This window comes from Entelurus aequoreus, linkage group LG01 (genome assembly GCF_033978785.1).
Source record: "Entelurus aequoreus isolate RoL-2023_Sb linkage group LG01, RoL_Eaeq_v1.1, whole genome shotgun sequence".
In the NCBI taxonomy this organism is placed as follows: domain Eukaryota; kingdom Metazoa; phylum Chordata; class Actinopteri; order Syngnathiformes; family Syngnathidae; genus Entelurus; species Entelurus aequoreus.
This window is the reverse complement of record NC_084731.1, coordinates 101665136-101676064: the sequence shown is the minus strand read 5'-3', so window position 1 is coordinate 101676064 and position 10929 is coordinate 101665136. Positions and strand designations below refer to the sequence as shown.

Here is a 10929-nt window from a genome sequence, read left to right as displayed (position 1 = left end):
ATATATATATATATATATATATATGCATGCTTTGGAGCCCCTGCTTGAAAAGAAAATAATGTTTTCCTTGGTGCCCTAAAATATAAGCCCTCCTTTAAGGCAACACTTGCCTTGACCTTAAAAAGTTAAAATTTGAGCCCTGCATCCCTAATGCATATGATATTAACAGGAGGAAGTCATGTCATAATAGTAAATGTTTGTCTACACACCTATTAACAGTCAAAACACAGAAAAAAACAGATTAATACAACGCCGGTAGTGCAGGTCATCACTTTATTTGAAAAGCATTCGGCCCCAGCATCCATCTTCAATCCTCCAGTCAGCCAACATGCAAACAGCATTCATTCCTTAGCGATAACAGTAGATTTTGCCATTGACAGTTTATTGGGAAAAGGTTGTTCTACACGTGAAAGAAGCCGAATGACTTTTCTGGTGGAGCCATTAACATGTTGGCTTGGTTCTTGTGAGTAATGTGGATCTGGAATGGAAGAATAAAAGCAGAGTGGGCGGGTCTGTGTGGATGACAAACTAGTTCGTGTGCTGACTCTTCCTGGAATTTCAGCTGAATATGAGCACAATTCAAGAGAAGAAAGCGATGGTTTTAAGATCATTTCTTGGAGTGAGGTTGTTGCTTTAAATGAGATAGGTCGCCTCCTGCTGGTTAATGAAATAAATGCAATTATGTCCTTTGTGCAGCAGGGGTGTGACTTTTCCACTGAAATATTAACACTGACTTAGTCATCTTACTCTTGATTTGATCTGACCTACTTACAGTTCAACAGGATAAACCTTGTCCAATGATATGAACACAGGTGTTCATCACAAATATGATTATTTATTGAACATATGCAGCTGAGATAGGCTCCAGCAACCCCCGTGATCCCAAAAGGGACAAGCGGTAGAAAAATGTATGGATATACAGTAGAGGCCAAAAGTTTGGACACACCTTCTCATTCAATTGTCACTGAATGCATCAAAACTATGAATGAACACATGTGGAGATATGTACTCAACAAAAAAAACATGTTTTATATTCTAGTTTCTTCAAAATAGCCACCTTTTGCACTAATTACTGCTTTGCACACTCTTGGCATTCTCTCGATGAACTTCAAGCACACCTGTGAAGTGAAAACCCATTTCAGGTGACTACCTCTTGAAGCCCATCCAGAGAATGCCAAGAGTGTGTAAAGCAGTAATCTGAGCAAAGGGTGGCTATTTTGAAGAAACTTGAATATAAAACATGTTTTCAGTTATGTCACCTTTTTTTTATATAACTCCACATGTGTTCATTCATAGTTTTGAGGCCTTCAGTGACAATCTACAATGTAAATAGTCATGAAAATAAAGAAAACACATTGAATGAGAAGGTGTGTCCAAACTTTTGGTCTGTACTGTAAATCTTAGATTCAGGTCAGGCTGATTAGAATAATAAGTATACTAACCAAATATACTGCAAAAGAAGGAAGTCATAAAAACTGATGGAAAATAAATTGGCATACAATTTTGCAGTGCTAAGATAAATAAATTGTAACTAAATTAATACTGATAATATGTGTTTCTTAAATCAACCATCAATAAAAATTAAGTGCAATTGAAAACACAGCTTTACCACTTTAGTCATAATTTTAACGCTTAACAAACTTCTATGACTTCAGCTCCAGACTATTAAAAAATTTAAAAAATTAAAAAATAAAAAAATTTAAAGTGATTTAAATTAGCCCTTTTTTGTCTTTTTGAACTTTATATATTATCATCCTGTTTATTATTATTGTTTATTGTTATTTTTAATACCCTATTTGTATTTGCTTGTATTTTATTTCCTTGACATGTTTTGTTAATGTCATAATTTGCTCAACCTGATGGATGTGTCAAATTGTTGAATATGTTGCAAGTGCCTCGACTTTTATGTACATTGTGGATATGTTTGTTCAATTAAAAAAAATAAACATCAAAATAACGTGTGGGGGGAAAAAATAATAATAAAAAATGTTACTGATTTAAATTTGCCTTTTTTTGTCTTTTTGAACTTTATATTTTATAATCTTGTTTATTATTATTGTTTATTGTTATTTTTAATACTCTATTTGTATTTGCTTTTATTTTATTTCCTTGACATGTTTTGGTAATGTCATAATTTGCTCAACCTGATGGATGTGTCAAATTGTTGAATATGTTGCAAGTGCCTTGACTTTTATCTACATTGTGGATGTTTGTTCAATTTTTTTTTTTTTTAAATTAAAAAACATGGAAAAAATTAAAAAAAAACATTTTGTGATTTAATCTAGCCCTTTTATTGTCTTTTTGAACTTTATATTTTATCATCTTGTTTATTATTATTGTTTATTGTTATTTTTAATACTCTATTTGTAATTGCTTTTATTTTATTTCCTTGACATGTTTTGTTAATGTCATAATTTGCTCAACCTGATGGATGTGTCAAATTGTTGAATATGTTCAATATGTTGCAAGTGCCTTGACTTTTATGTACGTGGTGGATATGTTTGTTCAATTAAAAAAAAAAATTTAAAAAACGTGTGCAAAACAAAAAAATAAGAAAAAATTAAGAAAAAAATAAGGAAAAAAATAAGAAAAAAATAAGAAAAAAATAAGAAAAAAATACTTTAGCTCCAGACTTCTTCCGTTTGATATTGTCATTACTGCCACAAGTGGTGGAACAGTGTATTACAACTGATACAGACCACAGCTGAGGCGGCCTGGCCTACCGGTTAAGAAACACTGGTCTATAGCAGACCTGGGCATTCTGCGGCCCGCGGGCCGCATCCGGCCCTTTGTACGTCCCTGTCCGGCCCGCGTGAGGCCAATCATAAATTACAAAATACATTTTAAAAAGTATCTATCTCGAGTGTGCAATACAACGGTGCTGCTTTTGTTTTGAAAAGCGTTATTTGTATGACTTCCGTGTGGACGTATGCTCGTGCGCGCAGCGGAAATCACAAATTACAAAATAAATTTAAAAAAACATCTGTCATGCGTGCAATACAACTGTGCTGCTTTTATTTTGAAAAGTGTCCTTTATGGGCGTGTATGTCCTGTTAGTGAAGGCGCACAGCGAGTGATGCCCGCTTATCCCCGAGACGCTAAAAAAAGAAAAGGTGTTGACGAATGGCGTGTTTTCAACAAGACATGGACTGCCAAGTAAAGGTAAAGCCGTGTGCTTAATTTGTAGTACACATATTGCTGTGTTTGAAGAATATAGTGTAACGACCTGCTGAAGTGGATGTTGTCTTGAGTTGCGTAAATGAGGAGTGAGGATATGTGCGTGTGGAAGGAACGAGATAAGTTGAGCTGTGTTAGTATAGCTTGCTCAATAAAAGTTTAAAAAGAGCGTCAGACTTGGTGTGCACTTCTTCTGGACGCTACAATTGATGTCAGAAGTAAAACTTTTCGCATACTGTGCTGCCTAATTGTGTGCGCAGCCTGCTACGTCATCGAGAGGTACGTGCCACGTAAGGAGCTCGCCGCAGAGAGAGAGAGAGAGAGAGAGAGAGAGGGGCAGTGCATGTCTACAGGTGCCATGGGGGAATTCCACCCTCAATGAAGACTCCCAGGTTTGATGGCAAGGCGAACTGGGAGGCATTTCATCCCACTTCTGACATCAATTGTAGCGTCCAGAAGAAGTGCACACCAAGTCTGACGCTCTTTTTAAACTTTTATTGAGCAACCTATACTAACACAGCTCAACTTATCTCGTTCTTTCCACACGCACAGCTATCCTCACTCCTCATTTCCGCAACAGCAACGCTTCCTCCTTCTTCGCCAATCACCTTGCAGGCGTGTTACGTTCACAACAAAGAGGATGCAGGATAAAGTGACAGAAATTTAAATTTTTGCATGGTATTACACATCAGGAAGCGTTGTGTAAGAAAGTGTTAAAAATAAAACCATCAAAAGCCATCTGCTTTTGAATAAAGATAAGTTAGGTTAAATGAAAATATTATTTTTTTTTTTATCTTACGGTATATCAAAAATAATTTAAGCAAAATTTAATTGAAATATTGTCGGTGTGGCCCTCCAGCGGTGCTCTGGTTGCTTATGCGGCCCCCGGTAAAAATTAATTGCCCACCCCTGGTCTATAGGATGTACTACATTCTCTAATTAGACGAAGACTAAAACTTACTGTACAAGGAGGCTGCATCCAAGGCTCTCCGTCAATTTGCATGGGCAAGGATTTCGAAGTCCTATACGGGGGGAGCCAAAATGTCATTTTTGTTATTATTATTTTGTATAAATATGTTGTGTTTTGAGGGAGGCAAAGGATCACAACCTGATGGTTACTTGGGAAGTCTGCGCCAGCCTGTGCCCGGCGCTCTTTAGTCCAGTGTAGATCTGACCCATTTCGATCACCCCTTCCAGACCGAGCACCTCCAGACGCTTGTCGGTCATATCTGGACAGAGATCTTGCTCGAAAATTGTGCAGGAAACCGAGGACGGAAACCCTTACCTTGAGGCGTGGTTTTCAGAACTTCTGGATCTGTGATGGCGTCATGCTGCGTCACATCTGCTGGCTCGCCAGGCTTCTTGGACTGGCCCCATAGGTTGGTGCCGCCGTACATGCTGGGTATGTTGACCACAGCGATGCCCGCTATGGAGACGCTGCTCAGGTCCAGATGTTTGCCACTGCACTGTGGGGAGGGGTTGAACAGAGATAAGGATCACACATCAAGCCCCTTAGACAGGGAAAGGTCAAAGGAAGGTTCACCTCAATTGTCAGGCAGTCTGCGAGCTTCTTGAACGACAAGTTGATGGTCTCAGACGAGGCCAGCTCCAAATACCACAGCTTGTTTTTTATTCTTAAAAACATCAGAGGACATAAGTGTGACAGTATTGTGGAGACCGCGGCACTTTGGTTTCAAGTCTTCCCAGTAATACTGTGACAGTATCTGACGAAAACTTAGTGAGTGTAGTTTTTTTCTGGCGCTTTAGAGTTGGCTGGGTCTGAAAATATACTACATCTGCCAGAATCCTCTGCCCAGCGTGGGAGCAGCAAAGTGGGGGAGTGGAAGGCTGTAAGCAGAAAGTGCATGGTCCTAACAGGTAAGAAGAACTGGGTTTTTTTGGACATTCCCTGAAAATGTCGTCAAACTCAGTCTGTTTGAGTTCCGTTGCTGACAAACACACAAACTCTGATGAAAACATAACCTCAAAATATACACTTAAAAGCCATTTGCAGCCCGCAACTATTTTTTTTAATGGCCCACAGCACATTATTTTAAAAAGTAAAAAACACATTACGAAGGAAAATAAAAGAGCAAACACCTGAAATACAACGAGAAAAAGTTGCAATGTTGACTCAGACAAAGCTACCATGAAGGCTTTTTTTTTTTCTTTAAAACTGTCATTGCTCAACAAAAAACTTTTCTGAATAATTGTTCAGCTGTGGTTTGGTAAAATAGTTCAGATGTTCACCAATGTTTATCTTGTCTTAATTTGTATTCTGGTTTTATTGGTATTTTTATATACATATGGCCATATATTGTTATTTATAATCATTCGTATGTATTCCACAAAGTTTTTTTGGTGAGGGAAAATAATGATCTCATTGTAAATACTACATATGGGGAGGAATATGTCACCACCTTATGGAATGTTTGCAATTAAAACATAAGCCCTAACAAGTTATTATATATATATATATATATATATATATATATATATATACATATATATATATATATATATATATACAAGTATATATATATACGTATAAACATATATACAGTATATATACATTTATACGTATATATGTATAAATGTGTATATATATATATATATATATATATATATATATATATATATATATATATATATATATATATATGTGTGTGTGTGTATACATTTATGTATATAATATATATATATACATACAGTATAAACATAATTAAAGTATATATTTACATATATGTATATATACGTATATGTGTGTAAATATATATATACATACATACATACACATATACATACATATGTATATATACATACATGTGTATATATACAGTACATATATACGTATAAACATATATACATATGTATATATACACATATATACATACTGTACATACATATATATATCATATATACAATGTATATATATACATATATACATACAAAATATACATACATACACATATATATACATACAAAATATATATGCACATATACCTGTATATATACACATATACAGAGCCGGCCCAAGGCATAAGCGTACTAAGCGCTTGCTTAGGGCCCCGCGGCCACCAGGGGGCCCCCAAAAGGAATTAACAAAAAATTCTTATTTTTTATTTTTTGCATGTACGAGTCTGACTGATGATTGCTAAATGATCAATCTTTGGGTAGCTCTGCGGATAGCCTGCACTCTTCCTGTGACTGTTGCATCTGCAGAGCGGAGCTTTTCCAAGCTCAAATGAATAAAAAACTACTTGAGATCTTCCATGGCTCAAGAAAGACTGAGTGGACTGGCAGTGATTAGTATTAATAACAAAGTCAGCCATCAGATTTCTTACAGTGATGTCATAAATGACTTTGCCTCCAGAAAAGCCAGGAAGCACAGGTTTTAAGGAGTAGGTGGAGTGGTGTGGGTGGTGAAGAACAGAGGAACAAAACTGTGATGTGATGGTCAAATGTGTGAATTAAGGACCTAAATTTAAGGTAGTTTATTTTGATTTTTTCCCCAAAAAATTTTTGCACATCGTTATGTACATTTACATAGTTTTAATATGTAGTAAATTTATATTTGTTTATAAACCGTTATGTTACCTTGTTTCTGGTCACTCTGTTCATTAATATTATTTAAGTATTTGCTTGATATTTAATTTAATTATGTTGTTTTTTGTACAATTGAATTTGTTCCTTTTTATATATATTTAAGTGATTTTATTGTTGCACTTTATTGTTTTTCTTGCACTACGAATTATTTTTGCCCATTGCTGTTTCAGGTTTTTGTTACCAAAAATAATAAAGTGAATCAGAATCAGCTTTATTGTTCAGTTATGTTTAACACACATGGAATTTAACTTCAGTAGACTGTGCTCTCTTCGTACAAAGTAAACATTAAATATGAACAATTAACTAAAACTATAAACTAGTAATTAAAGACTAATATGTACAAGACTGATGAGACAAGATGACACTTTTACTGTAAATACAAAGCTTTATCACTTGGACTGTTCAACCCCAGGCCACTCTTGTAGCTGAATGTTTTCTACATTTTAAGATTAGGAACCATATGTGGCACTTTGGACATCATTCGTTCATTCATTGGTATTATTTATGTTCTTAACTGGGCCACCCCCATATCTTTATAAATGACATGTCATTTGTAAAGACATGGCAGGCTGACAATAGGATAATGTAAACAACACTGCCAGAGCCGCAATGAGTTTATAGTAGGTGTGTGAATGATCAACAATCAATATTATTGGCAGAAATAGAGGGCCCCAAAATCAAATTTTGCTTAGGGCCCCATGGAGGCTTGGGCCGGCACTGCACATACATACATACATACATACATACATACACATTTTATATATATATATATATATATATATATATATATATATATATATATATATATATATATATATATATATATATATATATATATATATATATATATATATATATATATATACATATACAAATCCCGTTTCCATATGAGTTGGGAAATTGTGTTAGATGTAAATATAAACGGAATACAATGATTTGCAAATCATTTTCAACCCATATTTAATTGAATGCACTACAAGGACAACATATTTGATGTTCAAACTCAAACTTTTTTTTTTTTTTTGCAAATGATACTTAACTTAGAATTTCATGGCTGAAACACGTGCCAAAGTAGTTGGGAAAGGGCATGTTCACCACTGTGTTACATGGCCTTTCCTTTTAACAACACTCAGTAAACGTTTGGGAACTGAGGAGACACATTTTTTAAGCTTCTCAAGTGGAATTCTTTCCCATTCTTGCTTGATGTACAGCTTAAGTTGTTCAACAGTCCGGGGGTCTCCGTTGTGGTATTTTAGGCTTCATAATGCGCCACACATTTTCAATGGGAGACAGGTCTGGACTACAGGCAGGCCAGTCTAGTACCCGCACTCTTTTACTATGAAGCCACATTGATGTAACACGTGGCTTGGCATTGTCTTGCTGAAATAAGCAGGGGCGTCCATGGTAACGTTGCTTGGATGGCAACATATGTTGCTCCAAAACCTGTATGTACCTTTCAGCATTAATGGTGCCTTCACAGATGTGTAAGTTACCCATGTCTTGGGCACTAACACACCGCCATACCATCACAGATGCTGGCTTTTCAACTTTGCGCCTATAACAATCCGGATGGTTCTTTTCCGCTTTGGTCCGGAGGACACAACGTCCACAGTTTCCAAAAACAATTTGAAATGTGGACTCGTCAGACCACAGAACACTTTTCCACTTTGTATCAGTCCATCTTAGATGAGCTCAGGCCCAGCGAAGCCGACGGCGTTTCTGGGTGTTGTTGATAAACGGTTTTCGCCTTGCATAGGAGAGTTTTAACTTGCACTTACAGATGTAGCGACCGACTGTAGTTACTGACAGTGGGTTTCTGAAGTGTTCCTGAGCCCATGTGGTGATATCCTTTACACACTGATGTCGCTTGTTGATGCAGTACAGCCTGAGGGATGGAAGGTCACGGGCTTAGCTGCTTACGTGCAGTGATTTCTCCAGATTCTCTGAACCCTTTGATGATATTACGGCGCGTAGATGGTGAAATCCCTAAATTCGTTGCAATAGCTGGTTGAGAAAGGTTTTTCTTAAACTGTTCAACAATTTGTTCACGCATTTGTTGACAAAGTGGTGACCCTCGCCCCATCCTTGTTTGTGAATGACTGAGCATTTCATGGAATCTACTTTTATACCCAATCATGGCACCCACCTGTTCCCAATTTGTCTGTTTACCTGTGGGATGTTTCAAATAAGTGTTTGATGAGCATTCCTCAACTTTATCAGTATTTATTACCACCTTTACCAAATTCTTTGTCACGTGTTGCTGGCATCAAATTCTAAAGTTAATGATTATTTGCAAAAAAAAATGTTTATCAGTTTGAACATCAAATATGTTGTCTTTGTAGCATATTCAACTGAATATGGGTTGAAAATGATTTGCAAATCATTGTATTCCGTTTATATTTACATCTTACACAATTTCCCAATTCAAATGGAAACGGGGTTTGTATGTATATATATATATATATATATATATATATATATATATATATATATATATATATACTGTATATATATATATATATATATATATATATATATACATATATATATAAATATATACATACATATATACATACATACATACATACATATATATATGTATACACACACACACACATACATACATACATACATATATATATATATATACACACACATACATACATACATACATACATATATATATATGTATACACACACACACACATACATACATACATACATATATATATATATACACACACACATACATACATACATACAGTATATGTATATATTTGATAAGGTTTTCCTGTGTTCCATCCTCACCTGCTGTTGAACTTCTGAGGGTGTTTCTCTCTCATGGAATGAAAGCGATGCGCAATAGCAGCATCCTGCGCAGCCGAACATGTTCATGTGTCGATGGAGGCATGTGTGCGCACCAATATTTCATCTTACCAACTCACCACTCCTATTGAGAAGTAGCTATTGATGATCTGGCTGGGGACGGGGTCTCCAGTTTCTTTAGGATCATTCTGGATCACCTCGATGTTCCAGCGGTCCATGTGGATCAGCTCACTTTCCTCAATGTTCTTCAGGATCTCGCTCAGGTCCGAGCCTTCGTAGCCTTCCGCCGAGGAGCATTGACGCTAGTTAGTGGGAGGCTACTCGCTTGTTTGCCTGTGCAGCGTTCTTTTACCTCCTCCCCAGCGCAGACAGCGAGCCAAGTCGTTCCCCGTGCCCAAGGGCAGGATAGCCACCTGAGGGGGCACCTGGAGGTCCGCTTTGTCTGGAAAGGACGGCGCAGAGTTAAATGTGTGGGGCCCAATTCTTCTTCAAAAGCGCTACCTATAGCATCCAGGAGCCACCCGACCGTGCCGTCTCCCCCGCAGGCCAAGATCCTGTAGTCACGGACATTACGGAAGAAGCGTAACCTAAAATAAAACAAGTTCTTGTTAATAGAGAATAAAATGTACATCTTATAGGCGAGCTAGGATGCCATTTACCCTGGGGCGGGGCCACCGTCTGATAGGTTGTACACTTGGCGCGGGTTCAGCAGGTACTGAAACACGCTGAGAACTCTGTAGAAGACACGCAAATAATCCTAAATGTCATTACGATACATTTAGCCTTGCTCATAAACGCATGACAATGCACCAGGGGCCTCATGTATTAAAACCCGCATGGATTTCCTGCCAAAAATTGGTGTACGCACAAATCCAGAAGACGTCGTACGCACAAATTCAGATGCACTGAAATGTGCGCACGCTTTCTTAAACATTTTTTTCTTTCATTTCATTGTCAGTTTTTAAAGGAGCCATATGTAATAATTTCATGTCAAGTCATCATTAAATGTCCCTGATATCTCAAAAGGAATTAATAAATCACGTTCCTTTCCAATACGTCTATAACTGATAAAAGTAGTTCAGCCGGGATATGCTCATTTCAAAATTAGATTTACAGCCCCGAAATCTTGTTTTCAATTCGATGCCCCGCCCTCCACCGTTTGACCAATTAAAAAGTCAGTGAGTGTCACATCCAGGTTGCCAGTTACGCACCGCCATCTTTGTCTGGCTACTGCCACTGGTAAAGTTACTAAACATATCAGACCTTAGTCAATCTAAAAGGCCTCGTTACCATTCTCAACTTATTCATGACAAAGCCAGG

General features: G+C 36.9%; 1 protein-coding gene across 4 annotated transcripts in view; it reads right to left on the bottom strand.

Annotated features, from left to right (window-relative positions):
- Window positions 1–249: 249 nt before the first annotated feature.
- LOC133660616 (diacylglycerol kinase alpha-like) overlaps window positions 250–10929 on the bottom strand; it is a 44540-nt gene continuing 33860 nt past the window's right edge. For 3 of the 4 annotated variants that reach the window (XM_062064190.1, XM_062064185.1, XM_062064196.1), the window contains 10 exons: window positions 10269–10343; window positions 10111–10196; window positions 9962–10051; window positions 9729–9889; window positions 9592–9656; window positions 4721–4811; window positions 4463–4643; window positions 4286–4406; window positions 4139–4199; window positions 250–478 (listed from right to left, as the gene is read on the bottom strand). In XM_062064190.1, the coding sequence (XP_061920174.1) occupies window positions 401–478; window positions 4139–4199; window positions 4286–4406; window positions 4463–4643; window positions 4721–4811; window positions 9592–9656; window positions 9729–9889; window positions 9962–10051; window positions 10111–10196; window positions 10269–10343 (1009 nt within the window). In that variant the 3' untranslated portion in view covers window positions 250–400. The remainder of the gene's footprint in view (window positions 479–4138; window positions 4200–4285; window positions 4407–4462; window positions 4644–4720; window positions 4812–9591; window positions 9657–9728; window positions 9890–9961; window positions 10052–10110; window positions 10197–10268; window positions 10344–10929) is intronic. The other variant, XM_062064202.1, reaches the window with a different exon arrangement.